Source organism: Sapajus apella, unplaced genomic scaffold (assembly GCF_009761245.1).
Source record: "Sapajus apella isolate SASKATOON/1434 unplaced genomic scaffold, GSC_monkey_1.0 scaffold14, whole genome shotgun sequence".
NCBI lineage: Eukaryota > Metazoa > Chordata > Mammalia > Primates > Cebidae > Sapajus > Sapajus apella.
The window spans coordinates 18,123,454-18,148,066 of NW_022436954.1; the positions used below are offsets into that span (position 1 = coordinate 18,123,454).

The 24,613-nt window shown below is 52.9% G+C and overlaps 1 protein-coding gene and 1 long non-coding RNA gene across 5 annotated transcripts in view; both read right to left on the reverse strand.

The window, feature by feature from the left end:
• Window positions 1–24,352, reverse strand: part of PRDM11 (PR/SET domain 11) — a 78,739-nt gene extending 54,387 nt beyond the window's left edge. For 2 of the 4 annotated variants that reach the window (XM_032283523.1, XM_032283518.1), the window contains exon 1: window positions 16,246–17,374. In XM_032283523.1, the coding sequence (XP_032139414.1) occupies window positions 16,246–16,395 (150 nt within the window). In that variant the 5' untranslated portion in view covers window positions 16,396–17,374. The other 2 variants (XM_032283519.1, XM_032283521.1) reach the window with 2 other exon arrangements.
• On the reverse strand, window positions 5,476–16,234 carry LOC116555082. Its single transcript, XR_004270362.1, has 2 exons — window positions 12,490–16,234; window positions 5,476–12,447 (listed from the first exon to the last, which is right to left on the reverse strand). It is a non-coding gene; the product is annotated as an uncharacterized LOC116555082 (long non-coding RNA).
• Window positions 24,353–24,613: the final 261 nt, after the last annotated feature.

A 24,613-nucleotide genomic window follows, 5' to 3' on the forward strand; every position in this document is an offset into this window, starting at 1 on the left:
CCCATCCCCGCCCCTCACCCCCACTCCCAAGGTGGTTTTTCGGGTATAAAAAATCGTGGCACCCTCCTGTTGCCACCACAGGTTGGAGAGACGTGAGTCCTCTGTGGTCGCCGGCATAATAAATGACCCTGCAATCTGGCATACTTTTGTCTTGTGATAACTTTCTACACTCCGGTCAAATACAACACTACAACTTGTAGGAATTTCTCCAAGACATCTGTGTAAGAGTATTCCTTGCAGCACTGTCTGGGATAGCAAAAGACTGGAACTGGCCAATGTACCCATTGAGCGGGGTGGGGCGGCTGGTTAAATAACACCACACAGCACAGCCGCACAACAGACAGTGAGCAGTTTCAAAGAAGGAAGCCATGGAACAAACTTAACCCCCTCCTCCATGGCGGCCACCCGACTCCAAGCCACTACTCCCTCTTCCTGGAATGGCTTCAGAGACAGCCTGACTCATGTCCCTCCTTTCGCTCTACCCCTGCTGTCCATTCATAGTCAGGTTGTGCCTGTTATGACACATGGCAGACCAAGTGCCCCTGCCCTCCACTCAAGCCCCCCATGGTGCTCCATTTAATGCAGTGCAAACGTCAAAGCTCTTCAGCGGTGTGCCGGCCTGACACGGCCTGTCTGTTCCCTGAGATTCCCTCCCTTCCCACTCCCCAGCCCCCATCACAGCGATAGGGGCTGCCTTGCTCTGCCTCCAACATGACCCTCAGCACGGGCTGTTCCCTCTGCCTACAGTGCTCTTCCCCTGTATAAGGTGGCTCACTCCCCTACTCCCTCTAGGTATTCACTCAATGTCACTTTCTCTGGTTTCCCTACCTAAAACTGCAACCCCCTGAGGCTTGCTACCACTCCTTCCTTACTGAATTTTTCTTTTTTTTTTTTTTTTTTGAGATAGAGTCTTGCTCTGTTGCCCAGGCTAGAGTACAGTGGTGTGATCTCAGCTCACTGCAACCTCTGCCTCCCAGGTTCAAGTGATTCTCCTGCCTCAGCATCTCTACTAGCTGGGATTACAGGCACCTGCCACCACGCCAGGCTAATTTTTGAATTTTTAGTAGAGTCAGGGTTTTGCAGTGTTGGCCAGGTTGGTCTCGAACTCCTGACCTCAGGTGATTTGCCTGCCTCGGCCTCCCAAACCCAGGTGCTTCATGCCTGGGATTACAGGCATGAGCCATCGCGCCTGGCCCCTTGTATTTTTCTCCAGAGTGCATGTCACCATCAAACTTAGGTAGCACTTCTGCCTGCCTTCACAACTAGAATATCAACTCCAGGAAGGCAGAGATGTTTCTCTGTTTTGTTCACTCCTGTATCCCCTGCAACTAGAACAGTGCCTGGTGCAAAGCAGGCACACAATAAACATTTGTCGAACGGATTACTCATTTGGTGGTAAAAGCAAAGCCAAAGTCAGGAAGAGAAGCAGCAGAAATGGCGGTTAAGAGCATGGACTCTGGTGCTGGACTGCCCCGATTCAACTTCCAGCTGCATCATTTACTATCTGTGTGACACTGGGGAAGTTCCTTAACTTCTCTGGGCCTGAGGCTATCAAAACCCTATTTATGCCTAGTGCTCCATTATTGGAATGCTAAGCAACTGGGAGTTATTTACATCCTACTGCTCAAGGTCATCGCCAAGATCTGATTGCAAAAATTCAAAAAATTGCAACCTGGGGCATAAATGAGTTAATAGTACCTACTTGGTAAGGCTGTTATGAGAAATAAATGAGTTAATATTTGTAATTTGCTTAAGACAGTATCTGGCACAAAGCCAGTAAGCTATATGTGTGTTGTATAAAACAATCACAGCCCGGTTGCATAAAGTGTAAAGGACATACACATTTATATGTGCTCATATATTCTCAGAGCAGCTCTAGGCTGTGACAGCTGATACTCCTAGGCTGATGGCCAGAGGAGAAGGAGAGGGACTCACTGAATTTTTTTTTTTTTTTTTAGACAGTCTCGCTCTGTCACCCAGGCTGGAGTGCAGTGGCGCAATCTCAGCTCACTGCAACCTCCACCTCCTGGGTTCAAGTGATTCTCCTGCCTCAGCCCACCAAGTAGCTGAGACTACAGGCACGCGCCACCATACCCAGCTAATTTTTGTATTTTTAGTAGAGATGGGGTTTTACCATGTTGACCAGGATGGTCTCGATCTCTTGACCTCGTGATCCTCCCGCCTTGGCCTCCCAAAGTGCTGGGATTACAAGTGTAAGCCACCATACCCACCCAGGACTTATGAATTTTATACCAGATGCATGCATTTCTGATTTTTAAAATATACTAGTGATGCCTAGGGGTTATTAATTGTTGAGGCTGAGTGATAGCTCTGTGGAAGTTTATTATACTTTTCTATCTACATTTTATTTCACAATAAAAAGTAAGAAATAACTTACAAGTATTAACAGAATTAAAATACAAATCCCAGGTTGCCCCTCTCCCACCCCCACCTCCAGCATATCGGTGATTCGGGGTGAGGCAGGCAGAGGGGGCTCCTCCCAACCACCTGCTGTTCCTGTGGAAGAGGGCCCTGAAGTCCTAACAATTCCCTGAGGGCAACCTGGCTCCAACTCCAAGCACCAGGTCAGCCACAGCCAAACCTGGGGATGGGGGGTATGACCTGAGGAGGGCTAGGGTCAGGCTGCCAGGGGTGCAGTCTCTGGGTTGAAGCCACACTTTCAGATGGCAAAGTGGTGGCTGGGAAGGTCACAATTGAAAGAGGCCTGGATGCGTAGACTCCTCTAAGGAGAATCAGAGCTGTCCTGCATTGACCGCTTGCCAGGTGCTAAAGACCCAGGGTGTCTTCGTCTAACCAGCTCCTTACCCCCAAGATGCAGTGAGGAAGCCAGACAGTGTAAGTGATCTCCCTGCATGCCACGCCTATGGCTGTTAGCAGGCAGGGCTGGGATTCCAACCAGGGCAGAGCTGAAAGGATGCCCCAAGATGACCTGACCCAAGCCCCTCCTTTCTTGACAAGGAAAGTGAAACCCAGAAGAGAAGAAACCTCGAGGCCACCAGAGGAGGCAGAGGGAGACAGGAACCCACCGTCAGCCACTCGGCTAGGCAGCCCCTACCCTTCTGGACACTGTGCAAGGTCCTCATACCTACACTCCTCCCAATTCGTGGAGTTGGGGCCTCTATTTGGGGATGCAGGACCCTGAGGAAACACCATGAGGTTATTTTTCAGGGTTTTGATTACAAGGAAAGGGGTCTCCCTGTCTGGACCATAAGACCCAGAGGAGAAGGCTTGTAGATGGAGGGGCCGCAGAGGCATAAAGAGTCCAGGGGTCCTGACAATGGCCCACAGTCCCTGCCCCCATCAACCTTTACTTCTCCCCCATTCCCTTCTCCCTCCCTCGCTGTTCCATCCTGCCCTGCCGTTCTCACTGGTGGTGTATTCACCCAGTCTCGCCCAGAATCTCCGAATTAAAGGCACCTCAATAGTCATCTAAATTCTTGCTTCTCAAGGTATGGTCTGTGGACCAGCAGCCTCAGCATCTCCTGAAACTTGTTTGAAATGCAGAATCCTGAGTTCCACACCACAGTCCTCCTGAACCAGTTGGTCCAAGGCGATTTGCCCAGGTGATTTGTGCGCACATCAAAGTTGGAGATGCACTAGTCTAATTCACAAGATGCTTAAAACCACAGTATACATCATCCCCAAGCATGCATGAATACCTTCAGCAACAGGGAGCTCACTATCAGCAGCCAGCTCACCATTTGATTGGACAAGTACCGTGTGCATGCGGGGGCGTGGGGGGAGGTGGCAGGGGTGGGGTGTGGTGTGACATGAGAGGCAATTCTCCTTGGGTCCTGAGCATCCCTAAACATCCTTGCTGAGTATATCCACCTGGATGGCCTCACCATCCTCTCACTCTGAGCCATTTCTGCTGCTAGTGATATAGGTAATTGTCGGTCAAGGAGACGGTGTGAATACTGTGCAACTGCTCACTTCCTGGAGAAGAGAAACTGACTTGTTTATGGCTTGCTACAAAAGCTGCTGAGCTCTCAGCCCTGAATTCTGGTGCAACACAGCTCACTGTGTGAATAGTTACCATCTGGCCCCACTATGGGACTTGAAAGTAGGGTGATCAGTGATACCAAGCTCATGATCCTGCTGTTTACTGTGCTGTGAGTAAAAACTATCTTGCCGATCCATTGACTCTTGGCCACTTTTAACACCTACACTATGAGACTAGGGCTATTCTGTGATTGTGTATGTGTGTGTATGTGTGTCATTAGTGGTCATTACTAAGAATTAAGTAACTTCTCATGTATTCATGAGAAGGCTTATACATCTAAGCTCCAATAAGACCTTGCCTTAAAAGAATTCAAAGGGAACCTGACCTTTCTTGAGTACCTACTTTGTGCCAGGCTTTGTGCAAGTGAGTTCCATTTTTGTATAATCTCACTGAATCCTCTCTATAACCCTGCAGGGTGAATTATATCCCCCTCCTACATTTGATGAAATGAAGCTGAGTGCAGCTCAGTCTAAAAAGAGTAACAAATAATGTGAATGAATTGGGCGGAAGCAATAAGGAAGTAAACAAAGAATAAGATAATTTCAGAGAATAATACCTGTGAATTCAAGGTGATGTGATCACTAGTGATTATAATTACTGTATGTCGGGCTTGTCAAAACAAACGGGCATACTTGGGCTTCTCTGACTGATCTGACAAGCTAAACATGGAGGAGGCACTGTGGAGCCGTGACAGTTGACCAGAAGGCAGGTGCAGCTCAGTAGGCAGAAGTCCTCCAGGAAGGAGGTGGAAGGGGAGTGGACATGGCTGATGCCTAGCTCTGTGCGGGTGTTTTACATACTCTGTGAAGCATATCTGTTCACTCCCTCTCCGTTCACATCCTACCAAGTGTGAGGCACTGTCCTAGGTGCTAGGAACCATGGGTGAACAAGGTCATCACCCTCATGGGGCTTGCAATCCAGTTAGAATGATTTGCCTGCTGGCATCCAGGCCCCCTGGTGTCCCTGGGGAGACCCCATCTCCAAATGCTCCACTCCAGGGGTAGAGTGCCACTGAGGACTGACCAATCAGCGCTTATATCTGCAATCCAGCCACAGTGATTGGTGCAGGAGGGGATACAGCATCTAGCCAGTTTGTGAGCGACAATTCTGGGGCTTTGGGGGACTCTGGTGGGAAGAGAAGAGCCCTTTCGTTGCAGGAATTGCTGAAAGATAGAAGTGCGAATCTGCTGTGTGTAGGGGCACAGCCAGCCACGGTGCCACCTCGTACAGCAGCCTGACCGTGAATGGAGCCATACCTAAGAAAGCAGGGCAGAATGGACAGACCAAGTCCTGATGACAGTGTGAGCACCTGGATCCAACTGTACCTGAAGCTTTCAAGATCTTCCTAAAGCTTGTGCTGAGCCCATGAATTCCATTTTAGGCTACTCCTGTTTGACTTGAGTTTTAGTCAGTTTGCATTTAGTTCTGTCAACAACCTAGTAAGCACAATTTTTGTTTTCCAGATAAGAATGCAGGCTCAGAGAGGTTAAGTGGCTTGAACAAGGCTGCACAGCAGCTGTCTGGAGTCTGTACAATGCAAAGCCCACACCTTTCCTCTACTCCCAGGTGGCAGTGCAGCACAGAGGGTGACAGACTGCAATGGGAGGGGTCTTCCATAGCAGGGGGGGAAGGGCCCTCAGGGCTCATTAACTGGAATGAAAGCCTGCTCCCTCCTAGACAGGCCTGCAGAGAGGCAATGGAAGAAAGGAAACACAGCCTGCAAACTGGTGACTGTTCTTTTTTTCCATTTTTATTTTTGCCAACTTTGAAGAAACAGAAGATTCCATGTAAAAATGTGGATGTTCATCTCTTCTGGGAAATCCAAAGGGCTGGCAACACCACACGGGCAGTCCCACATGGCAGCGATTCACTGGAGCTGGGTGTTGGTCCTGCTCAGATAGGCAAGGGCAAGACACTCACTCTCCAGGTCTCCAGTCAGCCTGTGGCATTCACGTGTGCCCCCGGCCTGGGCTGGGTATCTGAGTGTGTTGCCTGCGTGGCAGAGACCACAGTGCTGTGCAGACACCATCCCCTGAGAACCCAGCCTCAGAGGAGATGAGGGTGCTGGGCAGGGGAATCACCAGCCTCCCAGCCCCTCCCATTCTGGCTGCTCCCAAATCCCCAGCACCCAGGACGGTTCCTGGCACCAGCAGGGCTCAATGCATATTTGGTGAATGGATGAAGACAATGTGAGAGTGTCAGTTGGGGATTTCCAGGAGTACCCCATCAGCGGCCCTGTATACCCACTTCCAAGGAGCATGGGAGAGGCGAGGAGGGTAGAAACAAGGGCAGCCCTAGTCCACCGGCAAGAGGCAGCTTGGTGTAGAAGCTGGGAACACAGGCCCTGGAGCAAAACTCCCTGGATGAGAATCCTGGCTCTACAACTAACTCTGTGATCTAGAGAAGTTATTTCACCTTCTGTGCCTTCAGTTACCTCCCCACCCCCGCCCGCCCCATCAAATGGGGAGAAGAGTGACATCAGGTTGTTATGAGTAAAGTTATAAACAGCCGGTAAATTACTATTATTCCAACCTCATCCACTGAGGCATAGACCTTGGATAGATACTGTTCCCTCTCTGAGCCTCAGTCTACCCATCTGTACAATGAGGCTGTTGGGATTAATTTTCCTTTAGGACCTGCTGGCTCTGGCATTCTGTGACTATGAAAACTGAGGGTCATGCCAACTCCAGGAGCTGGGCCCCCAAGAAGCATCCAAGCAGGTCTCAGGGGTCTCTGCCAAGTCGTTCACACCATGGAGGTCAAAACAGACCCAAAGGACCATCATGCTGAAACCACTGATTCAAAATCCCTTTAGATTTAGCCCAAGTTCCAGCCTCAGGATCTGCTGTAACTCATTTACCCTAAGTCATTATAACCCAAAGGCTGGAAGGACATGGTTGGAAGGAGCCAGCCCTGGGGCCTGTCCTGGGGAGGGCCTTCCCAAGAGCCTGCAAGAGGGGCTCACCACGGCCCTCATGGTGGCTGGCGCCCCGGCAGCCAGCTGGCAGAGCTGTTTCCATTTCTCTCGCACGCCCCCGGATGGGAAATGATTCATGAAAACCAAGAAGGTAAAATTAGCCCAAAGGCTGCCGAGTAATTTATGCAGCCAACAGCCCCAGGAGGGAGGGAAGGCCTGCACTGCCAGCTCAGGCTGGCCTTCCAGGGCTGGCAGAGTACGGCCTGGCCATCTGGAGCCTCTGTCTCCAGGGTCTTCTATTTCTGGACTCAGCTTCCTGGGTTGTTGGCAAAGCTTCTGGCGCTTTCCCTGACCTTACTCTGGCCCACCCAGCAGACCTAAAGGACGCTGGGTACACTCCACCGGGGCCCTGCGGGGTGCTGGGGAGTCACACACGTCCACTCGTTCTATCCTCACCTCAGTCTCAGGAGGAAAGTTTCAGATCCCCCATCTTTCAGGTGCAGAAACTGAGTAAGGCTCAGACGGGTTAAGTGGGTAGTTAGGGGTAAGTGGCAAAGCCAGGATTCAAAGCTGGATCTCATGAGCTCCGCGAGCTGTGCCTTCCCCGCATGCTGGCTGCTGGCTGCCAAACCTCAGGTTCTCCATGGGGCGAGGAGAGTGGATCTTGGTGAGCCCCACCACACCCTGTCATGTGCTTTCACATTCTCAGGACCATTCAGTACCAGAACCTGACTCTCAACTCCAAGCTCAGGTGTCCCAAATGACAAGGACCTCAATATCCCGTAACTTAAATAGGGGCTGAGGAAGCATTGGTCTGCACCCCCTTCTTCTGGGAGGGGCAGAACATCAGGTATCAGTGAGCTCCACGGTCTCACTTTACAAGGGGATGCACCAACGCCCAGAGAGGGAAAGGGACTTACTCAAAGCCACACAGCAGGCATATGGTTGAGCCTAGGCTAGCACTGAGTCCTCCTGCAGAGATCCTGCTGTCAGAGCTATTTACAAAGAGTGCAAATCTGAGCGGAGGTGGGGAAATCCCACGTACCCCCCTGATCCTCAGGCACCTGCTCCCACTTTTGGGATACACAGGGGCCACAAAAGCAACAAAAGAGGGCTCCTCAGAAGGCAGTAGGTAAGGCACACTGGAATCCTGCTCCACCGCTGCGGGACCCTGGCCAAGACCTTGGCTAAAGATGGGCTCTTTATCGAAACGAAATGACATCAAAAGAAAAATGTGTGTCTGAATCACCCAATAGGCTGGGAGTGGTCCTAATGGGTGAATGCTGGCCCAGTGCCTGTCTTCAGACCCTCTGGCTCCCCTGGTTTTGCCCAGAGGAAAACCAACGCCAGTCACAGGTGACACACACAGCTACCCCTGCAGAGGGAATTTGCCTCTGTCCCTGGGGCACACAGCTGAGCTCCAGTGCGGACAGCTAGGAGCAGTACCGCCCACTCCTTAAAACAAATCCCTTTCCCTGTCTGAGCCTCAGTTTACCCGTCTGTGCAATGTGGCCATTGGGATTCATTTTCCTTTAGGACCTGCTGGCTCTGGTGTTCTGTGACTATGAAAACTCAGGGGCATGTAAACTCCAGAAGCTGAGCTCCCAAGAAGCATCCAAGCAGGTCTCAGGGGTTCTCTGCCAAGTTGTTCCCACCATCAAGGTCAAAACAGACCCAAAGGACCAGTTCAGAGCATCCCGATTCAGGCACCGTCTCCCCGGAGTGACTGCAACTGCCAGGGCCCAAGCCCTGAACTCAGCACTTCCAGATATCACCATACTGGACCCTCCCCATCAGGGCTGAAGGAAAGGTGAGAAAACGGGCATGCAGGGAGCCTGAGTCGCTTGCCCAAAGCTTTGCACTCGTTCAGAGATGATTTACTCGACACATTTACCAAGCACCTGCATGTGTCAGGATGATGCCAGGAGTGAGAAAGGTGCACTGCTACCTTAGTGGCCCTCCGGCCATCAAAGGCTTGACAGCATAGTGGCTCCCACACATCCTCTGAAGCCACACTGCCATGATTCAAATCTCAGCTTCCCCCCGTGTGATCCTGGGAAGCCACTTAGCTTCCCTGAGCCTCAGTTTCCTCGCTGTATCTACCTCATGATGCTACCTTGAGGATTAAGTGAAATGTCACAGATAGTGCCTGCCACATCAGTGCTCAGTAAATCTGAGCAGTTCTTGCTGAGCCAGAACCCAAGCCTGTGTCCCTCTGACACCATGCTCTTAAAGCTAAGCCAGGTCAGTTTCTTTGTGGGCTGGCAGCAGGATCAGCAAGGCCTACATCTAGAATTAGAAGGTGGGTTTCAGGTTTCCTTTGCATCACCAGCTCAGACAAGCTGCTTGGCCTTTCTGAGCCTCACTATCTCCAGCCTAAAAATGGGTCCAATCATGGCTGCTCGACTGCCTCCCTGGGAGAAACACTGGAGCCCCCAGGGCCGCTGCAACCCCTGCCCATACCATGGGATAGGTGTAGAGAGCGAGTCCTCACCCCAGAAAGGTAGACGGGACTCTGCTGCAGCAGCCACCCTCTGCTGCCGGCCCCCTGTGGCTACCCTGAGGGTCCAGGGCTGGTGCTGGGGAAGGACAGGGCCTGGGGCAAGCCATGGTGCCTCTCATCTCTTAGGAAATAATCCCAAACCTCTGTGCTCACTGAACACACATGCCACTGCCCAGAGGGCAGGAGGCCAACCAGGGCTGTGTGGCTGGGCACCTTTGCCAAGGCTGTCACATTAGGTGGCCTCGTGAAAAAGAACTGGACAGGGAGCCAGATGGCCTGGCTACTATTCCCAGCCCTGCCGGCAGTGACCTGTGTGGCTTTGGGAGTCGCAAAACCTCCTGAACCCTCAGTTTATGCATCTGCGAAATGACCCTGGCCAGGTTGCCTGTTTCTTACAGGGTGGCTATAAGGAACTGTTTAGGCAGCAGTGTTAAGTGTGGTTTGGAGCCTGAGAGGTGGGTGTAAGGAAAAGGGCAAACAGACCATGCTTTCCAGCACTAAATAAATAGTCAGCTGCAGCGATTTGCCCCCTGGACTGCAAGGCAAACCCTCGCCTGGACCAGCCAGTGTGGCCCGGACCTTCCCGGGACTCCCAGGGGAAAGGCTGGCCCCAAGCTGCTTTCGTCTCCTGCCCACCCTGCAGGCCAAGGGAGATCAAATCCGCAGCCACAACGAACCTCATTGACAGCTTGTAAACCTGCCCGAAGGATGGGGTTATGTTACCAGGCTCCTGGCCACCTGTGCCGAGCAAGAGGTCATGGTGACCTTCTTCCCTCCCCGTAGGCTCTGGTCCAGACCCTTCAGGGCCAAGGCGATGAAATCCGATCACCCGCTGCATTCCCAGGCAGCAGCCTCCTCCAGGATGTCAGTGGACAGCAGGATGAAGCCGTCACCAAGGCTGGAGACATCCATGCAGGCTGCCCTATGGGAGCACAGGCCTCCTGCCCATGGAGGTGGGATCCAGGGCTCATGCAGAGAAGACACTCCAGGAAAGTAACAATATTGGGCATTTACAGTGGGTCTGCATGGCACATGGTAAACATTTCACATGGCTCACTCGGTCCTCAGCAGTGCCAGCATGTAGGTGTTGCTGTTATCTCTATTGGACAGAGGATAGAACTAAGGCACAGAGGGGTTATGTGGCATCCCAGAGTACCCAGTTGGTTAGGGACTGAGCCAGGATTTGAACTGAGGTATTATGACTCCAGGGCTCACTTCCTATAACAGCTGCTCAAGAGAGGGGTCGCCCAAAGCCATGCCTTTTGAGTGAGGGCAGAAAACCCTGCATGTGAAGGAGAGAAGGCTCCAGGGGCCACAGCCACTGTTTTCGACTCTCTGAGGGCTAGCAGGGGCCAGGCGAGCTGACTTTCTCTCTGGCTCTAAAAAGGAGAACGAGCAATAGTCAAGGACTCACCGGGAAACATTTAATTCTGTGCAGTCTCAACAGATAGATTTTAAATGTTGCACGATAAACTTCAAAAAATGCAAAAGGTTCCCCAGACCCAGCAGGAGCTGTTCTAGATATGCGCTAGAATAAAAGGCACTAGAATAAAATCAGAATTAACCCAAATGTCAGCCGCGGGGGGATGGTTAAATGATGATCCTTTCTAAAACCTACTGTGTGGCTAGATTTCCTAGATACAATGTTAAGTGAGAAAAGCAATTTGCAGAATAATCTGTACTACATGAAACCATTTGTTTAAACACATACACACACACCCACACACACTGCAGTGATACGTATTCCTATAAATTATGTGTGTCAACATATAGAAAAAGATCTAGAAGGATATATGCCAGAGCAATGACAACGATGGTGAACCCTGCAGAGGAATCTGGAATGTTCTGGTCATCAAGGAAGGCTTTAGCTTATTTGTTAATATTTTTTCTCAACATAAAAATATATTTGTATATTCCTTATGTAATTAGCTTGTAGTAAAACAAAAATTAAAAGATCCAATGAGCTGCCTTGGGAACCAGTGGGCTACCAGTCCCTGAAGGCATGCCAGCAGCTCTGTTGGGGTGCAGGGAATTAAAGGAAATTTAAATGCCACAAGGTATCTAAAGGGGTAGACACCCCTTCTGAACCTCAGGAGCCCCAGCAGGGAAGTCAGAGCAAAAGCCTGTGCTCTCTCTACTCGCATCAAGAATTGCTGTAAGGAAGCTAGAGCGTTAGACCCCACAGAAGGGAGAGGCTGGGAGTTGTGGATCTTCAATGTGACACAAGAAGAAACAGGCTGGGCAGTCAGAGGCACACAGGCCAGCTCTTCAGAGTCCACCTTCCTCTGGCCATCTGTCCCCATCTTCCCTTCCCCCTTTGGGGAAGGGTGAAACAGAAAGATGGCCCATTCTGTCCCAGCAGCCCCCAGCCCTGGCCAGTGTGACCAGCTTCGGGGATAAAGGCTGTGTATGTCCCTAAGAGGACCTGGCACTGAGGGCAAGAGTTCAGGGAGGAAGGAGGAGGAGAAAGCAGTGTTAAATGCTCGCAGGGCTGACTGCCGCTGACCGTGACCAGTACTAAGCCCAGGCAATGGCCCAGGCAGCAAAATAAGCCCCAAACACAGATTGAACCTGTGAGGCTTGGCCAGACCCTGATCCTAGGCAGGAACTGGGCCCTGACAATACAGCAAGCAGAGACCAAAAAGGCCATTATCTCCAAGACAGCTATGGGGTCACGAGAAGAGTCAGGACACGTGGGTCTGAGTCCCTGATTTCCCACAAGACTCTGACAAAGTCACTGAACCTGTGGGGCCTCAACTCCTTCATCTGCAAACTGGGCGAACTCCCAAGTAGTTACTCCCAAGCGTGCCGCAAAGATGAAATGACACCTGGCCCACTTAGCCTCTTTGTGAACCACAGGGACTCGCACAAAATGTGAAGCCCACCCACGCCCCAGACACTGGGCACTGAGAAAAGGAGGTGGCAACAACTGAGCTCCAGAAGCAGTCAGACTGCTGCCAGGCCAGGAGCCCAGGGCAGCCAGGAAGGAGCCCACTGCCGGGCCTAGGAGGCAGCAGGCAGAGGAGTTCTCCAGGAGAGAAGGACCCAGGAAGAAACCAGAGTGAGTCTGAGAGGGCAGAGGAGACTTTCTTGGCCACTGTCCTGGGCCTAGGGCCAGAGTGCTCAGGAGGGCAGGGGAGCCACTGGCAGGTGCCAGGGAGGAGTCCGGTTTCTAACTGAAGCCTGGGGAGCAGACCCTGGGAGCTGGACCAGTGAGTCCTTGCCTCACAGGTAGCCCAGGGAACTGGGACAGGGTAGGTCTCGGAACTAGGAAGGGGGCTCAAGGAGAGGGAAGGCGGAGCGCAGTCCCTGGGAGAGGGTGAGACAGGCTGCGATGAGCAAAGGTGCTGGACTGTGCCCCTGGACCCGGACATGGACGGCCTTGGAGGATTTAATTTGGTTGGTGGGGGGGGGGGGGGACGGGTCTCGCTGAGAAGTGGCAGGAGCCATACAGAACAGGCTCAGCGTGTCTGTCCTTAGAGAAGCGGGGGCACCGAGAAGCAAGGAGGTCTCAGCAGGCCTGCACAGTGAAAGAATCAGCTTTGGGGAAGGGTGGAGCAGAGACGAAGCCCAACGTGGGCTCAGCTGTCCCAGGGCCTGCTCCCCAGCTCCCATCAGGGAGGCCTGCAGTCTATGGCAAGTACTGAGTGCAGGACAGGACCAACCAAGGGCGATAGAGCAGACAGGGCGAGCACTCTAGCCCTGAGCCTCCACACGTGACCAAGGCCACTTTCAAAACTAAGGTACCTCCACAATTCCTGCCTTCCTGGCCCTGAAGCCAGAGCCTGGACAGAGAAGAATGGCTGCCCAGCCCCATTCTGCAGGACCCCCGGCAGCTGGACTCCCTGCTGGACAGCAGCCAGACAGCCCGGCCTGCTGCTGGGGCCCAGCCTGTCTGGGAGCTGCAGGGAGGGAGGCAGAGGCTGGGCCACCCTGAACTGGGGCCCCAGAGGAGGGTGGAGGTGGGGCAGGGAGAAGAGGCGCTTCCAACAGCTCCCTCCTGGGCAGGCCCGTGCTTTCTGTGGGCTTGTGGCCACATGCAGGCCCAGGCACACCTTGTCTGTTCCCAGCATCCCCGGGACAGGGCAGGTCAGCTGCTCTAGAGATCGGAGGCTGCGACTTAGCTGAAGCCCAGCGACTCCCTGACACTGCACCGTCTGCTGCTTTGAGCTGGACTAGGCTGGAGCTTGAAACTTCCCTCGCTGTCTCAATGAGATGTTTGTTTCCTCCTCAGGCCACAGATACAGGTTTCAGCCCTGGCCTGTCAGAGGATCCATGCAGGAAGCCACCTCAGGCTGCTACCCACTGGTCACCTCCTACGCAGACCCCATGCCATCAGAGACCAGGCGCCCAGGGCCTGGGCAATAGCCCAAACTTCAGCCCTCCCTTCTCCTGCTAGCTGTCCCTGAACACGGCTCTGGACTGTCCCCACACTGCACCCAGCATCCATGTGACAGCCTACCAGTCCACGTTCCTGCAGCTGTGGTAGGACAGGCAGTGAGGACAAGAGATTTCTGCCATGGCCAGCCTGTGACACCAGGTGTGAGCCCAGCAACCAGGCCAGCCTGGAAAGGCCATGCTGCTCACACCAGAGGGCTGCCTGCCCATCAGCCAGGACCAACTCATGGGTCAAAGAGAGGCCTGTGCATCAGCAATCTCTTCCACCAGACACCACCAAGGAACAGCCTCCCGGGAGGGGAATGGCAGAAAGGAGGCACACACCTGAATGGCCTCTTTGGTCCTCTAAGGCAGAGGTCCCCAATCCCTGGGCCACAGACGGGTACCAGTCCATGACCTGTTAGGGACCGGGCTCACAGCAGGAGGTGAGTGGTGGGCAGGCTAACGAGCATTACCGCCTGAGGTCCGCCTCTGTCAGATCAGAGGCAGCATTAGATTCTCACAGAAGCACAAACCCTACTGTGAACTGCACATGTGAGAGATCTAGGAGTGCACGCCTTATGGGAATCGAACTACTGCCTGATGATCTGAAGTGGAACAGTTTCATCCCAAAACCATCCTCCCCGACACCGTCCATGGAAAAATTGTCTTCTAGGAAATCGTCCCTGGTGCCAGAAAGCTTGGAGACCACTGCTGTAAGCCACCTACTCAGCCACGGCCACCACCTCAAGTCCACTGCCACCTTTTCTATAATGCAAAGCTAACTAACTACTTCCCCTTCCTGCTTACAAACCACTCAGAGCTCCCCAGTGCCTCCAGGGCAAAGTCTCAATTCCTTCACACAGCATTCAAGGCCCTCGGAGCCTGGCCCGCACCTGCCCCTCCCCAGCCATCTCCACTGCTTCTCTAAACACCCAAGACCGCTTGCCATTCCCAAACCATGGGATCCTCCTGTTGCCTGCCTTCGCAGATACTGTTCCCCGAGCCTAAAATGCTCTTCCCTCTCCCTCCGCCTGGCAAACCCCTGCTCCTCGTCACCTCCTCCAGGAAACCTAACCAGATCCTCCCTCCCGACCTGCCAGGGCGAAATGACTTGTTCTCCTTGGCCCCGGATCCATGAGCAAGACTGGTGCTTCCTACCTTCAATCATAGGACCCAAGCAAGAGCAGCTCAAGAAATTTGGGGTAAAGTGACTTCTCTATTTTTTAAGTTTTCCAATCTGATGCCAACAGATGTTTTTGTGAAATAAAATTAAAAAGGATGTGGCAATGTCAAGTTGCCAAACAAGTTTCTCAAGTCTGCACGCCTCTCACCGCAGACCCGACCTGCACAGCTCAGGATGGGCGGAGGTCTGGGGACCACGGACTCCATGGCCTGACAGAGCCACTGTGCTCCCGGTGTTCCAGATGGAACCTGGTGCAGGGCCTATCCAGAGTCAGGTGTGTATGTCTGGACCCCAGAGAACAAGGGGCTACTCCATGAACATCTGCTGTCCCAGACGCTGGATGGGAAAGTCTGAAAATGCCATAACATGGGTGGTCCTTGTGACAGGCCTTCCATTCCTCAAATGGTCACGTAAAGGCACAGAGAGGGTGAGCTGCCCGAGCCATAGTGGCCCACGTGCTGTACTTTCTCTACACTGTCCAGCCTCTCGGGGCAGGAACGTGGAATCAGCAAGTTAGCTGTCCAAACTCCTGCCCCGCATGGATGACTGATGGTATCTCCCACCGCAGTCCCAGCAAGCCAGTCCCATGCTGTGATAAAGAGCTCAGACTCTGGAATCAGACAGACCTAGGTTCCCATCCTGGCTTAGACTTTCATACCTGTGTGACCTTAGGTGAGTCACCTCACTTCTCGGGACTTCCATGTTACCTCTGTAAACCGCACGTAATAACACTAGCATCATGGGGCAGCTGTGAGGGTTGAAGGGAACATGCCCATCTACACTCATTCAGGCTTGGCTGTCACTAATGTTTATAAAAGGCCCAGGATCTGGCAGCTGGAAACTCTGCCCTGGATCCTCCTTTTCTGCTCACCCTTCCCAGGAGACCCAGTATCTTCTCTTTGGGGTCAAGAGAGACTGCTGGTTTCCCTGGCTGCTAAGTTTGCTGATTTGCTTTGAGGACTTCACCTCCCTGCCCTCCACCTCCTGCAGGCCAAGGGGCTTCTCTCCTTCCTCCCCCTCCACCCCTACTTGGGGCACCACTGTACCCCCTCTCCAAATGCCAGCTCCCTCTGGCTGGGCTTGCTTTCTCTTGGGACAAGGCTGCCCTAAAGAGGGGCACCCCTGCCCCCTGAGAAAATGCCATTCTGTTTGGGTTGGGGCAGTAAAGGGCTGTGAGGTCAGGGACGAGCCCCAGCCAACCACCTCCCAGCAGCCCCCAGAGCCCACCCTCTCTGTACCTTAGGCCACGATGGTGCTGAGTCCGCCCCGGCTGGGTCCCAGTCAGCTGCTCCTACAAGAAGCTCACTTCCTGCTGGGGCCAAGGGTCTGGTGAGCTGCTCCCCATGCCCCTCGGCCGTCCTGGAGCCTCCCAAGCCAGGCGTTTCCATTCCCTGGCATCAGGCAGCCGGATCCTTTGCTGGCCCTCACCCCTTTCCCTTGGGGAAAGTGAGAGATAGTGGGAGAAGCCACTCCGGGAAAGCTGACATTGTGGGGGCGGTTCCATATTTACTTGCTCAGTGACGTCCATACCAGCCCAGCTCAGTGCCCTAGTCAAAGTGATCCTCCCGCCTGCTGGTCCCACTCTCGCCCCCAACTCTGCCACAAGCCTGGGGGAAGGCGCCCACTGGCCGCCACCCCCCTTTCGACCCCAAGCTCCTTCCAGTCACACTCCCTGATATTCATGCAGTCGTGGACAACCTCTGTTGCAGGGGGCAGAGGCTGCAACAACTCTCTGGGGTCCCCATTCTGCTGTGATTCCAGGAGAAGAACTGGGGTGCAGAGGAAGGGGTGTTAATTTGGGGTCAGAATTTTAGCTTGGTTACTCCCTAAACTGTATGAGCTCCAAGTCACATCCCCCTTCTGAGCCTCAGTTTTCTGAGCTATACAATATGGGGTTTAAGGGTCAACCTGCCTGGGCTAGTGACTGGGGATCAGTAGAAGGTGCAGTTGAGAGGAAGAGAGTCCTGGTTGCTCTTATGGATCAGGTCAGGTAGGGTAGAGAGGACTGGAAGGGAATGCTCCAGAAGGCACTGACGGCTCCAGAGGCCTGGGGTGCCTCACTTTGCAAGCAGGGAACCCCCCTACCATTAGCACCAACCCCTGGTCTGAGGCTGCTGCTTGGGAGCAAGATGGCCAGCAACTATCTGCCCGCTCTCTACTCCACTCCCCTACCCAGTATCATTTCAGTGGAGGCTCTTGGTCTGTTTGAATGTGCCCGTAACTTCTGACCTGTGAGGTTTCTGGGATGGGAGAAAGTCTGAAACCAAGACTCTATAAATCAAATCCTGTTTTGATTAATGTATAATTGTTTTCTGAGACAGGGTCTCACTCTGTCTCCCAGGCTGAAATACAGTGGTGTGATCTCAACTCACCACAGCCTCAATCCCCTAGGCTCTGGTGATCCTCCCATCTCAGCCTCCCAAGTTGCTGGGACTACAGGTACCTATCACCAGACCCAGCTAATTCTGTTTATTTTTTTGTAAATACAGGGTCTCACTATGTTGCCCAGGCTGGTCTCAAACCCCTGGACTCAAGCGATCCTTCCACCTCAGCCTCCCAAAGTGCTGGGTTTACAGGCATGAGCCGCTGTGCCCAGCCCAAATCCTATTTTTAAATTGCCCAAGAAACCTTCTGGGAATTGTTATGTAATACAAGTAGGCAATCCCAAAGGCTTCCTTTATCAATGTGGCCTTCTTAAGGAGATCCGAACAATGAGATGATGGTTGTGTGGCCTTGAGTTGGTCACGTAACCTCTATGAGCCCCAAGCTTCCTCATCCATCAGGGGATGCGGGAGTAATCTCACTGGACCTTTGTCAGTGTCCTGGTGCTCCCTACGTGTTTTGTCCAGCTGGTTACCAACCCAGAGATAATAGCATCTTAAACTCGGTCCTGCAAACACAGAGGAAAAAGTCTTCCACAGAATGCACGGCAGGTCTGATATTACTGAGTCCATTTACAGAAAAGAAACTGAGGCCCAGAGAGGTTAAATATCTTGCCTTAAACACAAGACACTGGGGCAGCATGAGTGTCTGAGGCTACGGCCAGATCACCTTTAAGTACAGACACACTCACTGTCTCATATCCGGGCACTGCCATCCCATCCCCAGCAAGGGGCACAAGAGGACCCCCATACCTCCCCCACATCCATTGGCCTCACACCCAGGAGATGGCCTGACACTGGCCCTAAGCCATTCTCTGGCGCTCTGTCTTTCTCTGGAGCTGTCCATGCAGCCCTCAGAGGCTGATAGTGGCATCACCCCCATTCTGCAGATGAGAAAATGGGTTACTCCAAGAGAAGCAGCCTCCTGCTTAGATCTCACTGCTACCTGGTGCCAGAAGCAAGACTGAATGTGGGGCCCACACCCTCTCCAGGGCACAGCGTGGACCCCGCCAGCCAGCTCCCTGAATCCTTCTCAGTTTCCCTTTCCCTGTCAAGGGACCAGCTTGAAGTACTTTGCTGGATTTTTATCTGCAGGTCCCCTTGCTACTCAGAAGCAGAAGTCAGGCGCACTCGAGGAGACATCTGGTCCCCAGAGCTGAGCCCCAACCCATCCGCTCTGACCTTTACTATAGAGGACCAAGTTCCCCTACTTCTCCCTGGGAATCGTCACTCTCGGCTCTTACCGTCATCCTCTCCTGCCTCAATTACTAAGAAAGCCTCCTATTTGGTCTTCTTGCCTCCAGCCTCATGCCCAAGCCACTCCTGCTGTGTTTCGGAACGTGGATCTGATCACCATGTCAGCTTCCTCCTCATAAAACCCTCTGAGGCTCCCTGTGGCCCAACAGACAGAGTGTAAACTCCTCCTCAGCACAGCAGTCAGGACCTGTGACAGCCTAGTAAGGGCCAAGTATCTGGGTTAGGCCGGAGGGCTCAGGAATCCAGTGCCCTGAGTTTGAATTTCATTACCAACTGTGAAACCTTGGGCAAGTGACGTGACCTCTCTGAGCCTGTTTCCTAAACTGTAGAATGGAGAAATAACAATACCACGATCAGGGCACCGCTGTGAAGATTTAAAAAGACAAAGCAGGTAAGGCACTTTGCACATAGTAGGTGCTCAATTCATCCACTCATTCTACAAGTATTTGAAGCTCTAGTTACTATATGACATATACTGTTCACACAGCAGTGAACAAAACCAAAGAAAATCCCAGCTCTCTGGAAACTTGCATTATAATGATGGGAGGCAGATGGAAAACAAAATTAAAAAGTCAAACATGGAGCACGGGATAAGTGCTATTCACTAAAGAGAGAAAACAGCAGGAAGCAGAGAGAGGGTGTTGGGGTGAGTTGCAATTTTAAACGAGAAAGTGCCCATGGCCGGGCCCGGTGGTTCACACTTGTAATCTCAGCACTTTGGGAGACCAAGGCAGGTGGATCACTTGAGGTCAAGAGTTCAAGACCAGCCTGGCCAACATGGTGAGACCCTGTCTTTACTAAAGCTACAACAATTAGCCGAGTGTGGTGGTATGTGTCTGTAATCCCAGTTACTCAGGAGGCTGAGGCAGGAGAATCACTTGAACCCAGGAGGCGGAAGTTGCAGTGAGCCGAGATTGCATCATTGCATTCCAGACTGAGCGACTGAGTAAGACCCTGTCTCAAAAAAAAAAAAAAAAAAAAAAAAGGCCCATGAGAAGGCAGTGTTTAAGCAGAAGTCCTGGGGGAGGGGAGGGGGTCTGCCATGGAGATAACTGGGGCAAGAGTAATCTAGGGAGAGGATGCGACCAATGCTGAGGACTGGGACTAGTGTTAGTCAAACTATTATTACTGTCATTCTCTTTCTAGCCTCATCCGCCTCCGTCTCGTCCCCTTACACTTACTCTTGACCTGAATGAACTACTCAAGCCTCCCCAGTCCCTTCCACGCACCCACACTTCTGGACAAGCCATGCCCCGGGCCTGAAGCCTCTCCCCTCTTATGCTCTCCAAATCCTACTCACTCTTCTTAGCCCAGCCTGAAGGCCTCCTCCTCAGGGAAGCCTTCCTGACTTAGAGTGAGTGATGTCTCCTTCGCATTCTTCTGCTGTACGTTGCAACGACCTGGTTCTTTGCCCAACTCCCAGACTGATCTGTGAGCTCTGGAAGGGCAAGGACTCACTTGCACATGGCACCGCCCAGGCCCAGCACAGTGCCTGGCACAGCGATGGCATGCATGCCCTCACCACCTGGTCAATGAAAGAAGGGCCAAATCATACCCAGACTGTGGTCCAGGCCTCCCCAGCAGAGCCAACACAGTCCGGGGCCACCACCAGCAAGGTGGCTGCATTGTGTGAACACTGGCCTTTTCAACAGACACAAATCTGCAATAGGAAACAGGCTTTTTTAAAAAAACAACAGCACAATTTTCTTTTCTCTTTCTGCACAGCTTGTTTTTCCAGCACAGCTCCAGGGTCAGCTGTCGGGACACCCCTCCCAGGCCCCGCTCTGAGAACATGGGGCTCTGTGGCCTCCAAGGACTCGCAGCCTCCAGCAGGAGGTAGAGAGGCACCAGACAGTTTTACATCAGCCCGGGCACCAGGGCCCCTAGCCACCTCTGAGCCAAGAACCCCATGCTCAAACCCCAATGTTAGGTAGGTGTTACCCCACTGGAGGCCTGCTCTCCCCTGACGGCTTTATAACCCCACATGGTGCTTCCAAAGGGGCTTCTCCCCAGGGGGCTTGGGGTTCTCTGCCCTCATTCCAAGAGGGCATACTAAGGATGTGGCCTCAGACTGCTAGGGTTCTAATCCTGGCCACACCATTAACCCTGGGTCCTTTACCTCATCTTTTGGAGACTCAGTCTCTCAATCTGTGAAACAGAAGTACTATTTAGCTTGTGGAGCTGTTTTCAGCACAGGGTATGTGACATGCTTAGACCCACACCTGGCACACAATAAGCCCTCAAAAAACATTAGCTGCCATCATCATCATCATCTTTTTCTTATTCCTCTTCATCTTCCCCAGATCGCCCGCTCTGCAGCCCCTTCACTGAATCATATACTGTCTAGATCAGCAGGGACCTCAAGGGATGTTGACTCTCATCCTCCTGCTTTCCTGGAATATCCTCTGCTACATCCCTGGCACACAGTCCTCCTGGCCATAAACACCTGTAAGGATTGGAACGTGTCAGCTGTCCTCTACAAGCCAGTCATTTTGCCAGCTATGACTAACACCTCCATCCAGCTGAACCCACCAGCCCATTGCTCAGGGAAGCAGCGTTCACTCATCCTGTCCCCAGTCCCCAGCACACACTGAGCTCTCTATCCACGCTCAAGGATTCAGCAGAAGGTGTTTGGTGAGCAACTCTCAAGTACAAACCCAACAGCACACTCAAGCCAACGCTGTCAGAGCTTAGAGTCTGATGGAAGAGCAAGGCTACAACCAGATCATTACACCAATAAGCAGAAAGTTGCTATGGATGTGAGTGCTCCAAAGGAGAGGTAGGTGGGCCAAGAGAGCTCTAAAGAAGGGGGTTCAGCCTAATCAGGGAGGGCTTCCCTGAAGAGGGGATGTGAAGACAGGGGAGGAAGGATGAGGAGGCCTCATCAGGAGGAGGGTGGAATGCAAGGTCAGGGCAGAAGGAACAGCATGAGGAAGCCCCATGTTAGGCAGAACATATGACAAATGGGAGGCACAAAAGACGGTGTTCCCACAGAGACTGGAGGGCAGCTGGATTTCTGTCATTCTCCTAGCAGCCGTGGAAGTCTCTGAAGGTCTTTCAGGCAGGGGGTTATAAGCTCAGATATGCATGTCGAAAAGATCACCCTGGCTGCTTTCCAAGTCAGGGTCCTCTCTCTGTGTATTAACTGCACATGCACTACTTGTCTCTGCCTAAAATGCCTCTCTAGTCCCTATCAGTCAGCACAGGCTAAGTTATGCTGCAGTAACAAACAGCCCCAACAGCTCACTGTTTGTTTAAAACAACAAAGGTTTAGTTATCACTCATGTTGCATGCTCATCATGGATCACCAAGGGCTTCACACATGGAGTGACTCAGGGATTCAGGCTGGCAGCGGCCACCCTCATCCCATGTTCCTACTAGTTGCCATGTCACAGGGAAAGTGCACTGTGGAAGGTCTAACCAGCAATTAAATGCTGCAGCCCAGAAGTGACATGTATCGCTGTGATTTATAACTCACCAGCCAGTTACAGGGCCCCCCCCCAAGCGGATAGAGCTCTAGTCAACCTACTGTGGACCTGGAAGAATCGGAAATAGTAAGAGGAAAGCATTAAGGACCCCAGACACTCCCATCCCACTGTGCCCTTCGCTAACCTTAATTCATTCATTAGATGACAACAGCTTCAGGATTTGAGGAGGAAAGTCCAGGCTGTGTAGGACAGATCAGTATGGTGTTCAGAGAGACCTAGGAGACGGTAGAGGATGAGGTCAAGGGCAGGGGCCAGATCACTCAGAAGCTTTTAGATCACTGCACTAATTTGGTTCTTTATCTTCCACACACTGGAAAGACTTCTAGGTGTTTCAAGCAGGAAATGGGATCCCTGACATGATCCGATTTGGAACAGATCACTCTGACTGCCAAGAAGGGGAGGTTGCAGGTGTACATCAGCAGGCTCCTGCTGTTGTCCTGGGGAGAGACGGTGATGGCCTGACTACCACGTTGGGGAAGAGGGAAATGGAGAGAAGTGGATGGGTTCATTTGAGAGGATAAAGTTATCTGGGCCTGGAGATGGAGCAGATTGGGATGAGAGAGACAGGCAGAGACACCAACGCTTCTGCCTTAAAGAGTAGTGGGACATTGTGCTCTTGCCCGAGATCAGAGCCCTAGAAGAGGTTTAGAGAGGAAGATTACGGACAGCTCTGGCCCGTGTGTTTGTCATGCTTATAAGATAGCCAAGAGACCGGGCTAAGGAGGCATCTGAAGCCACAGGTAGGACTCCTGACTCCTGGTCCAGTGCTCTTTACTTCATACTTGACAATAACCTGGAACCAGGGAAACTCCTTTTAAGTCCAGGAGAGGGCAGATCCAAATAAAAGAAATCCTACTTGACACCAAGGAGAACAAATTGATGGAACACATCAACCCAGGAAGTCTAGACGACAGAATTGTAACTCAGGTCAAATGAGTCTGCAAGTGCAGAGGTGATGGCTATTTTGACCCATCGAGGACTCCAGGGACAAGTGAGGGGAGTCCTTCATCTCAGGAAACGAAACCCTGCCACCAGCTGTTCCTTGGGGGCCCTGTCAATTTGAGACTGGTTGGACCACACTGGGGTCTGCGGGGAAATTGATAGCCCTAGGACAGTATATTCTGCAGGGATTCTGGGGCGGGGGTGGGGGGGAAACACTTCTTAAACAGTATGCCAGGCCCTAGAATAGGCATTTCATCTTTGCTATCTCATTTAATTTCACAACTGCCTTGCCCTTCAGGTTTTGTTGGGCTTATGTTAGGGATGGAGACACAAGGCTCAGAAAGGCCAAAGACAACGATGTGAAGTCCAAAGTCACACAGCGACCGTACCGGGGAGGTAGAATTCAGAGAGAAACCCTTTCCATGAGACTGAATACAGCAAGAGGCTAGGGCTCTACTCCCAGAAGGGCAGGCTTCCAGACATGCCAAACAGCACTCTGCCTGTCCACCTTTCAGAGAATCTGCTCCCCAACCATGACCCCACACCCCACACAATGACCCTAGGAAAGCCCCAACCTTCCTTCCTCTCAAGGAGAAACGTGGGCAAAGACCAGCTTGGGTGCTACAGGCATCACGCTCCACGGAAAATTCTTCTCTCCCCAAACCCCCAAAGTTTACAGGGTTTTCAGGTACCAAGAGCAATCTCTCATTATTGCATCCTGGCTCACGCACAAAGAGCTGGGTGTGTTTCCCTGCAACCACTCCAAATTATATAGCACAGCCTTTCTCCACACGAAGCAAGCGTCTAGGGAAGAGGAGAGGTTTCAGATTTTTCTCTCCTAAATCCCAGCCCAGCCTGGGCGGGGGGTCTAAGCCCCCTTCTCTCAGCTGGGCTCTGGACACACACCAGAACTTTACACCAGCATCGCCCAAGACATTGGTATTCTCTTTGCAGCGACTCGCCTGGGGCACGCTGGCCTTGACCGGAGCGAGGTCATTGGCCGCTAAGTTTCTGCAGTTTCTGCATAGGCGAGTACCTTGGGGACTGCGAGTGGGGGGTGGAGGCTACGCTCCGGAGAGGGTTCCCGAAGAGTCTACACCGCAACTAACACTTGAAACGCATTCCAGAAACGCCCTCCGGCTCGGCCACGCTTCGCGATGGAGAAGGCTTCCTGGCATCCCGAAGGACGCCTCCCACCTTCATCCCCGAGCCCCTCGCAGCAGCCCCCGGCGCGGGGCCGAGGGCGTCCGCGAGAACTAGGCCGGCGGCCGCGGCGAGCCCTCGGGCGCCCGCGCCCCGCCCCGCCCGTGTCACCGCGTTCTCATTCCGAACGCCCGGCCCGGGCCGCCGCTCCCATTGGTCGGCGGCCACGTCCGTCAGCGGGCGCGCCGCTCGCGGAGAGAAAAGGCTACAATGTAACAAGGCGAGGAGCGAGCGAGCGGGGAGGAAGGAGGCGGAGGGCGGCCCCCGGCTCCCGCGGCGGCGGCAGCTACCTGCCGAGGGTTCGCCCACCTCGGGGCCCCGGCGGGCCGCCCCCC